The 19,594-nt window shown below is 33.3% G+C and overlaps 1 protein-coding gene across 5 annotated transcripts in view; it reads right to left on the reverse strand.

Annotated features, from left to right (window-relative positions):
* Positions 1-4,261: 4,261 nt before the first annotated feature.
* Positions 4,262-19,594, reverse strand: part of Dram2 (DNA damage regulated autophagy modulator 2) — a 29,412-nt gene continuing 14,079 nt past the window's right edge. For 3 of the 5 annotated variants that reach the window (XM_026402764.2, XM_077791380.1, XM_077791381.1), the window contains 4 exons: positions 13,777-13,954; positions 13,183-13,265; positions 12,161-12,253; positions 9,111-11,671 (listed from right to left, as the gene is read on the reverse strand). In XM_026402764.2, coding sequence (XP_026258549.1) covers positions 11,564-11,671; positions 12,161-12,253; positions 13,183-13,265; positions 13,777-13,954 — 462 coding nt within the window. In that variant the 3' untranslated portion in view covers positions 9,111-11,563. Of the gene's footprint in view, positions 4,302-9,110; positions 11,672-12,160; positions 12,254-13,182; positions 13,266-13,776; positions 13,955-19,594 lie in introns of those variants that run through there. The other 2 variants (XR_013342174.1, XR_013342175.1) reach the window with 2 other exon arrangements.

Below are 19,594 nucleotides of genomic sequence, written 5' to 3' on the forward strand. Positions count from 1 at the left end.
AAATCCAGAAATACATCCACACATTTTTAGCTAACTGATTTTCAATAAAGGTGCCAAAACCATACAGTGGAGAAATGACAGCCTCTTAACAAATGGTTCTGGGAAAACTAGATATCCACATGCAGAAAACTGAAGCTTGACTCCTCTCTCTCACTCTGTTAAAAAAAAAAAAGAAAAACTCAAAGAGTATGAAAGACATAAACTAAAAATCTGAACCTCTGAAAACACTAGGAAAATACAGGGGAAATACTTCGAGACATTAGTACAAATAATGAGTTTCTGGATAGGATTCCAAAAGCACAAGAAACAAAAGCAAGAATTGACAAATGGGGTTATATCAAATCAAAAAGCTTCTTCAGAGCAAAGGAAACAAACAATAGAGTTAGGAGAAAAATCCACAGAACGGGAGAAAATGTCTGCTAGCTATTCATCTGCAGAGGATTAATATGCACTATAAAGAATTCAAAAAACAATAGGAAAAAAAGAGAATGTTTTCTCTCATATGCAGAAGCTATAGAAAAATAAAGGAAAGGAAAAGGGGAGGATAGTAAAATATATTGAATCAATCAAATATAATAATAGAGGAGTAAAACAAAGTCGGGTAGAGGAAGGAAATGGGAAAGAGGAAGGAAGATGAGAAAGAATAGGGGAGAGATTATGAACTGAAATTGATTTCCATGCATGTACAAGTTTGTCAGGATGAACCCAACTATTATGTATAATTATAAATCTCTAAAAAACAGAAATAATCAAATTTTTAAAAGGACAAATAATCTAAACGATCTGAACAAACACTTCTCTCAAGAAATACAATGACCAATAAATATATGGAAAAATACTCAATACCATTTGCCATTAGGGAAATACAAATTGATATTACAGTGAAATATCACCCCACCCATATTAGAATGGCTATTATTAACGAACAGCAAAAACACACATAATTTTTTGAGTTCTTTGTATACTCTGGATATTAGGGCTCTATCTGAAGTGTGAGGAGTAAAAATTTGTTCCCAGGATGTAGGCTCCCTATTTACCTCTTATTGTTTCTCTTGTTGAGAAAAAAAACTTTTTAGTTTGAGTGAGTCCCATTTGTTGATTCTTGTTTTTAACTCTTGTGCTATAAGTGTCCTACTAAGGAATTTGGAGCCCGACCCCACAGTATGTAGATCGGAGCCAACTTTTTCCTCTATCAGACGCAGAGTCTCTGTTTTGATATCAAGCTCCTTGATCCATTTTGAGTTAACTTTTGTGCATGGCGAGAGGAGGGGATTCAGCTTCATTTTGTTGCATATGGATTTCCAGTTTTCCCAGCACCATTTGTTGAAGATGCTATCTTTTCTCCATTGCATGCTTTTAGCACCTTTGTCAAATATAAGATAGTTGTAATTTTGTGGATTGGTCTCTGTGTCCTCTATTCTGTACCATTGGTCCACCCACCTGTTTTGGTACCAGTACCATGCTGTTTTTGTTACTATTGCTCTGTGGTATAGTTTGAAGTCTGGTATCGCTATACTGCCTGATTCACTCTTCCTGCTTAGAATTGCTTTTGCTATTTTGGGTCTTTTATTTTTCCATATGAACTTCATGATTGCCTTATCTATTTCTACAAGAAATGCCTTTGGGATTTTGATTGGCATTGCATTAAACCTATAGAGAACTTTTGGTAGAATTGCCATTTTGATGATGTTAGTTCTGCCTATCCATGAACGGTGTACATTTTTCCATCTTCTAAGATCTTCTTCTATTTCTCTCTTTAGGGTTCTGTAGTTTTCATTGTATAAATCTTTCACCTCTTTTGTTAGGTTGATTCCCAAGTACTTTTGTTTGTTTGTTTGTTTGTTTGTTTGTTTTGAGGATATTGTGAATGGGGTGATTGTCCTCATTTCCATTTCAGAAGATTTGTCACTGATATACAGGAATGCCTTTGATTTATGCATGTTGATTTTATATCCTGCCACTTTGCTGAATTCATTCATTAGCTCTAGTAGTTTCTTTGTAGACCCTTTTGGGTCTGCTAGGTATAGAATCATGTCATCCGCAAATAGTAATAATTTAAGTTCTTCTTTTCTTATTTTTATGCCTTTAATTTCTTTTGTCTGTCTAATTTCTCTGGCCAGTATTTCAAGAACTATATTGAATAGAAGTAGTGAGAGAGGGCATCCCTGTCTTGTTCCAGATTTTAGAGGGAATGCCTTCAGTTTTTCTCCATTTAGAATGATGCTAGCCTGAGGCTTAGCATAGATAGCTTTTACAATATTGAGGTAAGTTCCTGTTATCCCTAGTTTTTCTAGATGATTGGCTAAACAAACTCTGGCACATCTATACAACGGAATGTCCTTCATTAACAAGGAGAATAACTAGTGATGCATGAACAATGTGGCTAGATCAAAATGCACTCTGGGTAGTAGGAAAATGGTCACTCACAAGACTATATACTGTATAATTCTATTTATATTACATTCCTCAAATGACAAATTTATGGAGATAGAGAAAAGATTAGTGGTTTCAGGAGGACAAAGATGAGGTATGATTGATTATAAAGGATTAGTATGAGGCATTTCCTTTGTGATTATGTGATAGTTCTAGATCTTAATTCTGGTGGCTTTACAATTGTCCACTTTGTCTAAAATGACAAGAATTACATACACACACATATACACAAATCAATACATGTAAAATATGTAAAAATAGAAATGTGTAGCCTAGGTAACAGTGAACCACTGGCAATTTCCTAATTCAAATATCTTACTACATTTATAAAAGATAGTTTCACTGGGAGAAAACAGGGTGAAGGTCATTGGGATTCTATACTATTTTGGCAATATCTGTAGTATATAATTATTTGAATATAAAAAGTTAAAGTGTGAATAAAATAAGAATCAAGAAAAAATAAAGATCATCATTACCTTTTAACTTTAATTGTCTCCCCTAATCCTTAGGAAATACGTTCCACGGACCCCAGTGGATGCTTGAAAACAGATAGTATTGAGCCTTGTGTATAATATGTATACAAGGACATTAGAAAAAAAATAGTAAAATCTGAATGCATTTTGTAGTTAAATACTATTGTACCAAGGTTAATTTGATACAATAGTACACTATTCAATTACATACACTGATTAAAAGCTTTTTCTACCTTAACTAAATACATATCACACACCATGGCTATAACTTAACTAGTAAGAATATTTTCTTCCATCTTTACAATTTCACAGATGTATTTGTTTTTTTTTGTTAAAAAATATTTATTCTTAAGTTTTAGGTAAACACAATATCTTCATTTTACATTTATGTGGTGCTGAGGATTGAACCCAGTGCCTCGTGCATGCTAGGCAAGCACTCTACCACTGAGCTACAACACCAGCCCCAAGATTTGTTCTTAACATGGATCTTAACAAACTCAGCATATGATTTTTCTCTTTCCTAAGTTAGAGAGCTTTCACCTTTTCACTTAAAGGAACCACTTTACTGCCTTTCTTTGGGCCAGAATCTCTGTTAATATGCTATGGAACCATTATCAAGATAAATGAGAACTACTTAAACATAAGCAGTATGAAGCTGCAACAGCTGATGTGATAACTGAGATAGTTACTGAGTGACTAATGGACAGGCAGCATAGACCACTTGGGTACATTGGCAAAGGAATGATTTTCAAACCTGGTGAAATGATATACTACTCAATTATAAAACCTATCAATTATACCTGGAATTTTCCATTAATATTTTCAAACAAGAGTCAACCATGGGTGACTGAAACCATTGAAAGCAAAATGGCAGATATGGGGAAAGGTGTCTATTGTGTTCATTTTACAGTGTTTATTAAATTTCACTCTTATCCTCACCCTACCTCTAAGGAGATAAATAATGTAACTTGGAATCTTAGATTGGATCTGGAATAGACAAGGACATTAGTGAAAAAAACATACTAAAATCTGAATGCATTTTGTAGTTAAATACTATTGTATCAAGTTTAATTTCTTAAATTTGACCACTTTCCTTTAGTTACAGAAAACATTAGTTGTAGGGTTTTTAATATCACAAAACTGATCTGTAACATACATTAAGTAACATACATTGGTGGTGAAAGGATAAAATGGTACAATCACTTTGGAAATTGGTGTCATAGTTTACCATAAATTAACACATATATCAACCTTGTAATCCAGCAATTGTTTAAGATATTTTCTCGGGGCTGGGATTGTGGCTCAGCGGTAGAGCGGTAGAGCGCTCAGGCGGGACCCAGGTTCGATCCTCAGCACCACATAAAAATAAAGGCATTGTGTTGTGTCCATCTACACCTAAAAAATAAATATTAAAAAAAGATATTTTCTCAAGATAACTGACAACACTTTAACACAAAAAGAACAATATGAAAATGTCTGTAGCATCTTTGTTCATACAGCTCAAACTGCAAACAACTGAAATTTACACCAGAAGGAGCATCCATAAACAAATTGCTGTATATTCACAAAATGTAAAATCATGCAACAATAACATGAAACAATACAAGAAACAACTTGAATAAATATCTAAAACATTATTCTGAGATTATAAAGACGAATGGACAATAGTACATATTGTATGACAGCATTTCTCTGAAACTCTAATATAAGCAAAATTAATCTGTGGTTAAAAGACTATTGTCAAATTGTATCCTAATATTTTACTTATTAAAAAAGGATTATTACTTATTTTAAAAAGTCAGTTGCCTTTGTGAAAGAATGGAGACTGGGAAGGGATACAAGGGACCTTCCCAGAATGAAAAAAATGTTTTTTTAGGGGGTTGGGTTTCATGAGTGTATACGTTTTTCAAATAGTGGAAATATAAGACCTGTACATTTCAACATAAACTTTTTACAAAAAAAAAAATCCTACACCATTTTCTTTTTCTTTCATTTACTCTATTGCAAAATTATTTGAAATTTTTTTTTCTCCTTGATTATAATGTACCTTTTATCCATCTGCTTTTTTTCTCATTACTGTTTTCAGCAATCTATGTTGTCCATACATGTGGGTTTTCTTAGAGATAAAAATTTGTAAATTTATCTTATTTGATATTGCCATTATTTGAAAATATTTAACCTTCATCTTATTAAATGTTGTTTCTTTTTCCTTCACTATCCTCTTTACTGGGACTGTAATTAAACATGTGTGACTGCAGTCCGTGTTTCTTAGATTGTTCTCTTTATTTCCATTTCTTTTCTCTACGTACTTCACTTTGCATATTTTATATTATCCTTATGCTTTCTTATCCTTCATTATTCTCTTTAGTACACATAATTAGTTAATTGTATGTATTTCCAGTTTTATTTAACAGGCCCACTGCTTAACTCCCAAATCTAATCTTTCAGGTCCACAATTTAAAAAGCTCTTAGGGAAAAATCATGACACTTGCTTTTTGACTGAACATTATTTCCTTTGTTGGTAAATTTTCCATATGCACATGAAATGAATGTCCATTTTGAAATTGTTAGATGCAAGTTCTATGTACCTTAATTATATTTTATTTACAGAGTGTGCTGTCCAAATACTCAAAAAACACTATTTTTGATGTGCTTGTCATATCAGCAACTGGTATAAATTTTATGTGAGGCACTTCAATTTTCCAATCTGTTGCTCTAGTTCAGGCAAGTGTTAAATGCCTACTTGTGTTCTATTTCACAATGCAATCCTTTTGTGTGAGATAAACCCCACTGCCCATGATTAGAATCAGTGAAAGACACCTACAGAGTAGAAAATGGCTATTGCCAAGATCACCCTCTCCACAATTTTAATTGTTCTGATACTGTCTTCACAGATCATCATTTTTCTTTAAAAATTCTTTTTAAAATGTCTTTTTGTTGTGTGTCTTTTTAAATTTTTATTTCTTTTATTATTATTTCTATTATTATTATTATTATTATTAGTGTGCGTGCGTGTGTGTGTGTGTGTTGCTGGGGATTGAACCAGGGCCTTGTGCATGCAAGGCAAGCACTCTACCAACTGAGCTATATCCCCAACCCCTTAAAAGTTCCTTTTTAAAAGTTGTTGAGATGGGATCATTGCCCTTCCAAGATCTGAGATTCTACCAAGAAGTGTAAATACATGACAATTTTTAATACTATGCTAGTTGCTTTGTTTAAAATACCACATTAAGAATGTGTCTTTAACTTCATTGCTTCATTTAACTTTTTTCTCTTAGTATTTCTGGTAAAATAAAATTTGATCCAATAAATTCATTATGCACAGATTAATAAATATTTATAAGAAGGTCTAATAGGTGATGCTAGCACATCCCATCATGGGGCACTTATTTTGCCCATTTATCCCAATTTTAGTGAGACTCAACTGGATCCCTTAGTGGTATAATTTGGATATATTTTGTCCCCCAGAGGGACACGTCCTCAAAGCTTAGCTCCAGGCTGGTAGTGTGGTGGTGTTGAAAGCTTTAAAAGATCCAAAATCCTTGGAAGGCATTAATGTAGTTCCCTGAAGGTTATAAAACAAAGCCACCCTATTCACTTGACCCTTTCTGAATATAGCCAGTTCCTTTGGTTTCTCCACATTTTATGAGGCAGTCAAGGAGACTTTGCCACAGAATGAACAGATGGAGCCACCTGATCTTGAATTTTCTGTCTCCAAAACTGAGCCAAATATATCTATTTTCTTTTCAAAATACTTAGCCTCAAGTATTTTGTTAAAGCAACAAAAAGGATGAATATACTTGGTTAAAGTGATGCAAACTAGTCCTCTCAAATCAATATAAAGGCATGTTTTCCATCTGAACTATACAAATAATCTATTCATTAACCCTTTTGTACTATGGGAATATCTGTTTCCCCAACAATTTTTACAAGTGATTTTGATTTTAAGCAAATAAAATCTTTTATTTTTTTCAAATGTCTCTACTAAGTTAAACTCTACTTGGTCTTAATGTGTGACTGTGTGTGTGTATATGTGTGTGTGTGTGTATATGTGTGTGTGTGTGTGTGTGTGAGAGAGAGAGAGAGAGAGAGAGAGATATTACATTGTCAAAATCTATTTCCTTTAAATGTTTTGCCAAAATTTTCTCAAAAGATACTGATTTTTCTTTTATTGTTAATATTTTATCCAAGATTTGTTACTGGATTTATCCTGGCTTCATAAAACAAGTTTGTTTTCTACTTTTTGAAAGAGTTTGTGCAGAGCTTAGTAACACTTCTAAATATTTGATAGACTTCTCCACTGAAGTCATCAGAACATGGAGTTTTCTTTTTGTCAAGGTTTGGGATTCCCAATTCAATATTTATTTTTAGATCTTTCTGTTTCTTACATCATTTTTGATAAGTTGTGTTTTTAAGGATATTTAAATGTCAATTTAATTTACTAAATCTATTGGCATAAAGTTGTTTATAACATGCTCTTCTATTGTCTTTAATATCAACAGGCTCTATAATGATGTCCTCATTTTCATTCTTGATGTAAGCAATTGATGTTTTCTCTTTTTAACTTGATCATTTTTCTTAGTTTCCTGCCACTACAGATGATCATAAACTGAGTGACTTAAAACAGAAATGTATTCTCTCATAATTCTGGAGGTGAGCAATCCAAAATCAAGTTCCCCTCTGAAAGGTCTGGTTGCAGGCAATCTTTGACATTCCCAGGCTTGTAATTCCATCACTCCAGTATCTCCCTCCATTGTTGCATGGCTGTCCTTCTATGCCCATGTCTTCATGTGGACTTATAAAGACCCCAATCATTGGATTTAGGGTCCAGCTTTATATAGTATGAACTATTTATATCTATAAAAACCCTATTTCTGAATAAGGTCACACTGTGAAGTTTTTAGGTGAACATGGATTTGGAGAGAGATACTATTCAGGCCAGTATATCAGTTTTGTAAGGTATTTATCAATTTTTTTAAAATTCACTTTTTTTTTTTTGTACTGGGGATTGAACCTAGAGGTACATAACTACTCGGCCACATCTGCAGCCCTTTTTATTTATTTTGATATAGGGTCTCACTAAGTTGTTTAGGGCCTCACTAGGTTGCTGAGGTTGGCCTTGAACTTGCAATCCTATCTTAGCTTCCCAAGTTGCTGGGATGGCAGGTGTGCACTACATACCTGGCAAAAATTCATTCTCAATTTTGTTGATTTTTCTCTGTTAATTTCCATCAATTTCAAAGGAGTCCTTGGTTAAGATGTCTTCAAACTTTTCTTTTATACCAAGTGGTAGGCCACTTGATTTTTTCTTTCAAATCTGATATTCTTCTTATTTTCACTCCTTTCCTTCTTGATTTTTACTTTGTATGCTTTCAGTTGTCCTGTCTTTAAGTTTATTGATCCATGTTGTCATAGATCATATTCTAGCATTGCTTCTACTTTTTTATTTCCATATCTCTGCTAAAATCCTCAATTATTCATACCTTTTATTATTGTTACCCCTGATAATTCAAACCACCTGGTAATTTTCAAGATTGCTTGTATTGACTGTTATCTTTCTGGATCAAATTTTTACTCCTCCGCAAGTCTTATAATTTCTTACCATGCGCAGGATATTTTCTATAAAAGGACAGTAGGTATGAAAAGAAATAATGGTTATCTACAGAAAAGGCTATGCCTTTCCTTAGTCAGACTCCTAGAGTGGAAGGCTGAATTAATCTGATTTGCCATTGAGGAAGAGCTGGGCTTTACTGCAGTGATAGTTTGATTCACTTTATCATTCCCTTCAAATATATTCTGAGTAATGGACAGAATTTCTCAGTAGGAACTGAAATTTGAGCTCTGGTGAAATTCTAGTAGAGTTTTTGCACTTTTCAACTGCACTGTCAGGGTTCTAAATTATACATTTCTCATTGCATTATATCACAATTGCATATTTTAGGTATCCAGGATATTCTCTTTGATATCTATTCCTATTCTTGGCTTTCAGACATATCACCTACTTTTAAGACCTACAACACCTCACAAAGATTTTTCCTTTTTTAAGGTCTATTCTGTATTTTTTTTCCTTCCTTATAAATGAGAATACCTTTGCTAAAACCAGCGCTTTGACTGTTTGAAAACAGATAAGATGTACATAATGAGATTTACAGAGTACTAATAAGCCAATATTTATTGAGATTTTAGTTTGCAGGGAATCTGTACTGGACACTGCAGAAGATACAGGAAATGTCAACTTTCTCTTTCACACATTTATTGAGCACCCACAACACATGACATCATTCCAGCAATAGCACCCACAAAATATAACACATTTCAGCAATATGCAATATAATCTTAGTAATTTGGATGGAAATGAAGTTTCTAAATTATATATCAAGTTGATTTTCTGAAATCTGACCAAAAGTGAACTATTTTGGGCTCCTTCTACCTTGTGATTCTCCCATATCTTACAATCTTGTCGACATCAATATTCAACATACAAAGAGAAAAACTGGGTGGGAACATCTCCTGTTTCTCAAAACCTGAATATAAAAATAGTAAACATATCCACTCCACTTTCTAAAATACACTCTCATGCCTATAATTAATTGCAAGGGATGCTAGAAAACATTGTCTTCTTGTGTACCCAAGACAAAAAGGAAATATATTTTTCACTATTAGTTTGCAATACCTGCAAATTGTTACCTTACAACATCTTACTCTGAAAGCTCAAACATTCAACAAAAAATAATGTTGATTGAATTAAACAGAAATGTCTTACCTGTTCGTCCAAGCTATTGCACTTGACAGTAGAGGAAAAGTATAATTGAAGGAGAGCATGGTTGTCTTCCTTGACTTCAGCCTTAAACTTAGGGGTGAATATACATTTCAAATATCTTGACTTTTTTAAAATCTATTAATATTTTCAGCCCATGTTATTTCTAAGGGTAAAAGTTAACTAAATGAATTTAAATTCTATCCAAGTACTATTTGTCTTAAAACCATTTTGTTAATGTTTGTATCTCTAATCCTGACATTCTAGAATGGACAAACAAGTCCATGTTAGTTCCTGAGCCACCTTTGCCACACATAATTTACAGTTTTTTGAGCTCTGATTCCATCAATTTCTTCTCATCATAATGTGGATTCTTCATAATTAGAATTAAGAGTTTGCTTGAATTGTAGCAATCTAGACTGGATGATACTTCCCAGGTATGGTGGCACCATGATTTTCAAAGACATGATATCTTTTTGTGATTTGTATCCAATTTTTCTAGTAATGACAACACTTAATCAATCAACATTTGTTGAATTCTTCCCATGTTCACATTTCTTGATAATAGATAAATATTATTTTCTCCCATTTTCCTCATTATTAGTCCACAAATGTTTTTAGAAATATTATTTACTGATTTCTTTAGCGACTTATTTATAATCATGGTCTCTAGTTCCATCACATAAGCACTTTCCCTTAGACTGCTCTTTCTTAACATTTTAAACCATTTCACCATTTCTTCTTCTGGCATTGGAAGCATCTCTTCTAAAAATATAATAAATCTTGTTAATCTTCTTCAAAAGATTCTTTTGCAAACCAGTTTGCCACTAGGAACACCAGAACATTTTTTCCCCTTTAATCTCACCAGGGATCTGTAAAGCATTCTTTACCTGCCCAAATAAGAAATTCAAATAGAAACTATATAATCACTTGCATGACAAAAGAGAAAATTGTTTTAATAGATGAAAATCACTATTATTTTGTACCTAAGTTTTTGCCTTTTGATTTCTTAGTTCGTTCTTAGTATAAATTCTAAAATGGTCACATTCCATTAACCAGGCTCAATATTTACCTGTCATGACTACTTTTACTAGTAATTATAATCTGGGGTGACTTTTGATAGTAATGATATCTGCTATTACAAACTGCCTAGCCTTGTTTATAAATACAAACTCTTGTTTTATGTAAAACATGACAGAAGTAAATTTACTAGTTACCTCACTCAATCACTGGTTATTAAAAATCTCATATCAGAGACTAGGCTTCATAAAACTATTGCAAGCATGTGTGATAATCTGGCCTTGTGGACAAAATCAAATCAATTCCTACACAATCTCTTGTGCAAAGTTTAAGCCATTAAAAAAACATCACGTCTGCTTCCATTTATAGGTGGATTCCAAAAAAAATATTTTTTCAACATTTTAAACACTATAATAAATGTATTAATGTGACAAAACTCCAAACTTTAAAGCCCAATTCTAAATGATTTATTAACGAATACTTACTATTTTGGAAACATGGAAAATGTCTCTCATAAAAGTGCTATCAAAACATTTTTATAGTGACTTACAAATGTGAAAGGCTGGGTTGTATAGATTGGTGCACTTCAGGATGTTTCTTGTAAATAAAGTAGAAAAAACTACAATGCTATAGTCCTTTGATTTTATTTCCTGGGATAAAAAAGTATAGGTATAAATGTTTTTAAATAGTCCTCTTGATTATATCCTTTAAATGATTTATCAAATGGCTTATTTCATGTCTCCTGATTATCAGGATTCATCAATGTCACTGTCAGTCTTGATTAATTGGTTGAAAATTTCAGAGGGTAGTAAGTTACTTTTCTGAACCTTTTCTCCATCCCTGAGAATCATAATCAGTACAGAAATATTTTACACTTTCATTAAAAATCTCTGGAAAGTAGTCGTGTTCGTTCATCAATAACAGGGCAAGGAGCAGTATCATAGAGGGTTAATCCATGTAAATTGGTTTCCACCCGTAAAGAAATTTTCTGGAACAGAACAAAAAAGAAAATTATATAGAGAAGTTTGCTCCTTAAAGAAAGAGTAACTTCCTCTCTAGTAAGTTCTATAGAATTTCTGTGATTAGAGATATAAATCCATCTAATGAGTAACAAGAATGAGAGTGCTATTTTCCTAAAAAAGTTATCAAGTGATCGAGAAAAACAAAGCTTTTCTCATCAGAAAGTTTCCTGTTTTTCTCGAAGAATCAGTGAAACTAAAGGTTGAGGATGGTCTATGTAAATGTATAGAGTGTATGAAAATTCTACAAAAGAATTTCTTCAAGTATGTTTTCATTTCCAGTTTTGAGGCTGAACCTCATTAGCAATACATCACTTCCCCAAACTCAAACAATTACACCAGGGAAGGTATCTTCTGTTTATTATTTATGGTGCCAGATTTTGAACAGTTTCCAATGAAATGTTCTCTTACTCCACCGAAGGAAGTTTGACTATAAATCCAAGACTGTGTTTTCTTACCTGAAAATCACGAATGTAAGTCAGAAAAAAACCAAAGAAGGAAAATGACATAGACCATTCTGCTGCAGTAGTAACCATATGAAGCACATATCCCTGAATGACAGGAGAAAAACTTATAGTTTTGTGAAATTTCATTTAATCTACAATATTTCTCAAAACAAAACAAATTCTTATAAACTAGTTTGTCTTCTGAAAATCAACACTGATTTATTTAACATAATATTAAGAATTAAAGTAGATGACAGAAATTCCTCTTAAATCACATGAGCTATCTTAGTCTCACCTAGAACAAATATAATTTCCACTTAGTAAAACAAAACAGGGGAATTCCTATTCTACAACCAAAAAGTTACTACTTCCCAAAGTCATAAGATTCATAAAATGCTACTAAGAAAAGTTTTTAAATGTTCAACATAAACTTAGTAAGGGCTATTTTTAGAGTATGAGATAATATACAGATTGCAATTAGGAGACTCTAATAAGTCATTTCATTCATTCCCACAAATATGCCCTATTTAGGGCTGAAACTTATAAAACAGATTAAAATAAAATGCTGCTCAGTAGTTTGTGAAAACAGGTAAACTCCTTTTATTTCTTAGTTATATATCCCTCCTCTCTTTTATTCTCAGGATCAAAGATACTTTCTCCACATAAATATCTACAAATGTCTGTAATAAATTTCCAGAAAACATAACAAAATAATGAAATGTGGGAGAAGACACTTTTCAGTTCAGAAAACAAGTATTTTAAAAACAGAAAAATCCCAGTTGGGTATACTGTATCCACACTTAGGGCAATTTCTGAGAAAACACATTTGCCATTATAATTCTCTACATGTCTTAAAAATATCCATATATCACAAGGATCTGCATAAACTATATCATATCTAGAAAAAAATCCCAATTCATAATTGATTACTAAAGAAGTCTCATTGGTTAGTGATAAAATGAAAAATACATCAAAATCAACCCGAAGAGTCATCTTTAATATAAAACTAAGTTTTATAAGATTCAAGTTCTTACTTTGTCCTCAGGGTTCCAGTGGAGTTTCTGTACTAAATCAGTGCCAAAATCCCCACTGTATAAAATTGATGAGCAAGTCAGCACTATTAAAAAATAAGTCAAGGAAGAATCTCAGAGAAGACCTGTAAATTTAAATTAGATCCAAAACAAAAATCACTTTGAAGGTCCAACAGGATAACTCATATATTTGTTGCCAAAGTCCAAACCAAGTTTCTTAAAGATTGAATGTCACGTGGCAGTAGTAAAACTCAAAATGTGCCCAGATGATCACCACAAATCAGTCCTCATAGTAGATCCCTTCTCTCTTTGCTCAGAAACTATAATTCTATCATAAACTTCTACTAGATGTCACAGGGAGGGCATCCTTCAATTCTTTAAAGTGAGAATGATCAGGCTAAACATTACCTTAATTTTTTGGCTCAGTTACTGAGTTTTATATTTACAGTCCTTTAGTTTGTTTAGGGTTAATAACCTAAGACTCCCTCCCACACATACACACAAAAAAGTTGCTTACATTGTGCACCAATAGTGTTCACTTAATTTTTGTTATTCAATCCTCTTCCAAATATAGCCACACTTTACAGTGAAGGATACTGCTAAATGCACTTACTCCACACCAGATAACCAACAGTAGTCTGATCCAGAAGACTTGTTTGCCATGAATTTTGGGCTGCATTTGGTAGGAAAGGATGGTCTGAACAAACATATATAATGAGCCCATACCAAAGGTGAGTACAGCTCCACTTACATGTGCAAAAAAAAGTGTTGTTTTCTGAGGTAGATAAAAAAAATAAGTCAATAAGGGAAACTCAGAACACATTGGCAATCCAATATTCAAAAGCACAAGCCAGATATTTCAATAGGACATTCACTGAGTGGAGAAGCTCTGCAGATTCAACAACATATTATTTCCTAAAACATTTTTCTTTTTTTTTATTTTTTATTTTTTTTTATTGGTCGTTCATAACATTACATAGTTCTTAATACATCATATTACATGGTTTGATTCAAGTGGATTATGAACTCCCGCTTTTACCCCGTATACAAATTGCTGTATCACATCAGTTACCCTTCCATTGATTGACATATTGCCTTTCTAGTGTCTGATGTATTCTGCTGTCTGTCCTATTCTCTACTATCCCCCCTCCCCTCCCCTCCCCTCCCCTCCCCTCCCCTTTTCTCTCTCTACCCCTTCTACTGTAAATCATTTCTTCCATTTGTATTATCTTGTCTTACCCCTCCTTTCCTCTTATATGACATTTTGTATAACCCTGAGGATCGCCTTCCATTTCCATGCAATTTCCCTTCTCACTCCCTTTCCCTCCCACCTCTCATCCCTGTTTAATGTAAATATTCTTCTCAAGCTCTTCGTCCCTACCCTGTCCTTGCATGCTACAGGGACACTGCTACATCGATGTTCATAGCAGCTCAATTCACGATAGCAAGACTGTGGAACCAGCCTAGATGCCCTTCAATAGATGAATGGATAAAAAAAATGTGGCATTTATACACTATGGAGTATTACTCTGCATTAAAAAATGACAAAATCATAGAATTTGGAGGGAAATGGATGGCATTAGAGCAGATTATGCTAAGTGAAGCTAGTCAATCTTTAAAAAACAAATAACATTTTTCTTTTAATATTTAACATGAACCTGAAGATTACAGTAAAACCAAATTACTTCATATACTACCACTGAAAATATGATAGTAATTACTGATTTGTTCTTTTACTCATTTAATAATATGTTTACATTTAATAATATGGGTACTTAATTAGAAGCCATGTACTACTTAAGTCCTCAGATACATAAGTGAACACAACAGACACAAATCCAGCGCTTACAGAGTTTATATTCTAGTGAGGCTACACAAACAATAAATAATAAATTTTAGAAATAAGGAAACTCCACAGTACATTACATGGTGATAAGGGTAATAGAAAGAGTAGTTCAAGAAGGATTAATATGGCTGGGAATGCTGGGGATGAGGTGGTTTGATTTAAATTCAGCTTAAATTTAAATGTATTTTAAGGGCTCAAATTAAAATACTCTCCTTTGGCCTTATACACCAGGGAATACTATAAATTATAATTTTTTCTCCTTCCTATAGTTATCTGCTTATATTTTACTTTAAAAAATTTTTAAGTTATAGATGGACACAATATCTTTATTTGTTTATTTTTTATATGGGGCTAAGGATCAAACCCAGTGCCTCATACTTGCAAGGCAAGTGCTCTACCACTAAGCTACAGCCCCAGCCCCTTATATTTTACTTTTTAACATTATATGTACACTCTGCTTTAAAAAGACAACAGAGCTCTCTAAAATTCTGCAATCAAAAGGTTTTCAGTTGAATCCCTGTTTTTCTAAACTGGTGTCATCTATATTTCCTTTGTTTGAAAAGATCCAATACAGTACTTGACACAGAAGATATGTAATGACTAAGACGACAAAAGAAAAGGGATTAGAGCTTGATTCTCCTCTTTTATAATCAACTGTACTAATACACAAACACAGAGTTCAATTTTCTTAGATGAAGGTAAGAGAAGATTCTTAGTATAAAGAAATAAGAGATTGTAATTTATTTGCTAGGGGCATTGGCTTCCTTTTGAGAGAGAAAGGGCTATTTTTATGTGGTTTAGGGTGTTACACATTGCCGAAGTATAGACATAGCCTGATCAATGTCAGAACATAGCTCCTTAACAAAATCCCATGAATTAAAAAGTAAAGAATGGAGAGTATTTAACTTTTTAAAAAACTGAAATGGATGTACATAAAACTGGTTTTAATGGTAATTTTTCTGCTTAATAATATCATTTTAGAGACTAAGTAAATATAAGGTAAGATCTTCTATAATGACAGAAGTTGATAAACAAGAGCAGACATTAACTCAAGAGAAAATTATAATAATCAAATGATCCCTAACCATACAAATGCAAATTATGTTCTACTGAATACAATTGATTACCACCGGGTGAATTATGACCAATTTCGCTAATTTTGCATCCATTTGTAAATTCATTCACATATTCTCTAACTACACATGTATGTTACTTGGACTGTTCTTTTTAACTAGTTTATAATATCTATTGTTTGCTTCAATAATTAATAAGTTCAATAAAATATTTGATACCTGTACAAAAGGTATGATTTTATCCCTTTGAAAATATATCCCTTAACAACTCAAAAATTTATCCTTTAATGAAATAAACACAAACAAGAAATTATAGAGATAAGTATGCAAATCTTAAGACATAAAACTTATATATTTTATAAGTGATCTAAAATCTTTACTTAAAAGCAGTTAATAAAACTTAGAAACTAATTTTCCACTTACTTATTCTTAACCCTTCTCTCTGGGAAGAGAGAATGCCCCATGCTGACCAAGGTATAAATTAGAGTTATGCTGTCAAAAACCAAAAAAGGACCAGAAATTATCTGAAATTATCAGAAATTGGGAGAAGATGTTCCCTAGAGTACCCAAGAGAGAACCAACCCTACCAACACTTTAATGTTTTAGTCTTCTGGCCCTGTCAACTTTGAAAATGAATTTCTCTTGAACTACCCAGTTTGCAGCATTTTGTTATGGCAGCCCAAGGAAACTAATACATTTTTCTGCTTATTAGTCCCTTCTAAGTTTCCTGGAGTATAAACTTACTAGAGGGAAAAATGCCTCTGTGGGCACTGAGGACACTTAACCATTTGTACAAATTTGTTTTCAAAATATTTAATCTTTAAATATTCTTCAAATACTCTATTATAGTAGTTACTAGGCTTTTTTTTTTTTTTTTTTTTTTTTTTTTTTTGGTATATGGGTGGAGGTACCAGGAATTGAACTCAAGGATCCTTGACCACTAAGTCACATCCCCAGCCCTATTTATTTAGAGACTGAGTTGCTTAGTACCTCGCCATTGCTGAGGCTGGCTTTGAACTTGCAATCTTCCTGTCTCAGGCTCCCAAGCCCCTGGGATTACAGGCATGCACCATGGCACACAGCTAGGCATCTCTTAAAATGAAAACAGCCATAGTAGTAGTAACAGCATTTGTTTTTTTTCAATCTGCTTCGTCCTTTGGCCTCTCTCAATAAGTTCCTAAATAATTAATCAGAGTGTATTTGTGCTAAGTACTGTTAGGTGCTAGAAATGCAGTGGTGAACAAAACCACTGCACTTAAAATTAATGAAGAAACATTATCAATCAAAAAATTCAATAAATTTAAATAAACACTGATATAAAATTAGAATGTAATAAGAGCTATGAGGCCTCAGTTTTCAGAAGCTTAGAGAATACACATGAAAAAAAGAAAATTCAAAATATTCTATAGGAGGAACTGACAGAAAATTATGGTATGTGCTGAGATCTTAGGCTAAAGATCTTAGCCTAAATCTTCTTAAGCTCTGGGTTGTGGCATGCCTAATAGCATATGAAAAAAGAGTTAAATAAACCTGTCTTATTTAAGGAACCCTAAAGAGGCTGGCATTATATACACCAGAGAAACTAAGAACAAGAATGATGAGGCTAGATGGTTAGACAAAACCGAGATTATATTAAGACCTTTAGAGTTAATTAATTAATTAATTATTTTTCCTCTCTTGATTCTTTTTTCATGTATTTTCTGAACCTGTAAAGATTTAAGCAAGAGTACACATTTAAAAAAGAGTGAGATAGATATACATTTCAGAAGTATCACATTGGCTCCAATATCAAGAACTTATTAAAAGCAAATAAGAGTAAATATAGAGGAACCAATGGTTTGGATGAGAGATAATGAAATCTAAATTGATTAAAAAGGAGATGGTAGAGAAAGTGTTATGGTTTGGATAGTAGGTGTCCCCCAAAATCTCATGTGCGATTCAATGTAAAAATATTCAGAGTTGAAATGATTGGGTTATAAGGGCCTTAACCCAATCAGTGAATTAATCCCATCATGAGGATTAACTGAGTGGAAACTGAAGGCAGGTAGGGTGTAATTGGAGGAGGTGGGTATTGTGGGGGGCAGGGGGTGGTGTGCCTTTTGAGGTATATTATATAATATATACTGCTTCTTGATTATTATGTGAGCTGCTTCGCTCCACCACACTCTTCTGCCATGATGTCTGCCCCTCCACAAACCTCAAGGAATGGAGCCAGCTGTCTATGGATTGAGACCTCTGGAACTGTGAGCCCCCAAATAAACTTTTCCTCCTCTAAAATTGTTCTTGTTGGGCTTTGGTCACAGCAATGAAAAAGATGACCAAAACAGAGGGAAACAGAGATGGAAATAGAAACAGATGCACAAGAAATATTTAAAAGATAAAAACAGTAGGTTCTTAATCTATTTAAAACAAATATAGTGTTAAACTCTCTTTCAAGTGAAAATACAGACCAAGTTCAAATATAATTTTTGCTGTGTAAGTCAAATAGAGTTTATAACTGCAAAAGAAAAGAGGAAGGAGGAGGCAATATAGTCACCACTTTACATAAGTAGGAAAAGTTTATATTACAGAGGAAGGTGAGCTACTAGATATCTAGATAATAATGCTGCAGGGTCTGCTAATGAACCGGGCCAGCAAGGAAGCCAACAGTGAAAGATGAAGAGGACATTCAACAGGTCCAAAGTTGCATGAAGAGATGCAATTAAGAGAGAAAGAGTAATCTTATGTAAAATTAAAAGGCCAAGAGGAATCCAAAACAAAACAAAAAAGCAAGCATATAAACTGTCTTAGTAGATGAATGAGATCAAGGTAGAAAAGCAGCTCATGTGAGTTCTATCAGGGAATACTATTGGAATTTACTGGGTTGGATAAATATTTAAGATTCATTTTTACCCTATGGGTGATATGAGATCTTGTTAAATTATCAAAGGACAACTACATCAATGAATCACTAGCCATGCCCTAAAAGTTCCCCCCAAATTTGTGTATGGTACTGAGAAATGAACCCAGGGCTTCATTCATGCTAGGCAAGCACTCTACCACTGAGCTATATCCCAGCCCCTTTTTAAAATTTTATTTTGAGACAGAGTGTCACTAAGTTGACCAAGCTGGTCTCGTATTTGCCATCCTCCTACCTCAGTCTCCCAAGCTGCTGGGATTACAGGTTTGTGCCACTGTGCCCAGTTCCCAAAGTAATTTTTAACACAGATCTATAAAAACTGATGAAAAAAGGCAGGACTCTATTTATGTCATAGATAGCTACTTAACTGTCCACCAAAAATTTTATTCCCCTTCTATAGATAGTACAGAGTTGTTCAGAACATTAATGCCCAGCAAAACTACATTTTCTAGTTACCCCCTGATCCCCAACCTCCACTTCTAGCAAATGGAAATCTGTAGAATGATGTGAGTCACCACAAGGTAGCAGGGAATCTTGCCCTGACCAAACAATACTCTAAACTTTCTTCTTAACTAGGCCTGACATGTGGAATTCCAT

The sequence above is a fragment of the Urocitellus parryii genome, chromosome 11 (genome assembly GCF_045843805.1).
Source record: "Urocitellus parryii isolate mUroPar1 chromosome 11, mUroPar1.hap1, whole genome shotgun sequence".
NCBI lineage: Eukaryota > Metazoa > Chordata > Mammalia > Rodentia > Sciuridae > Urocitellus > Urocitellus parryii.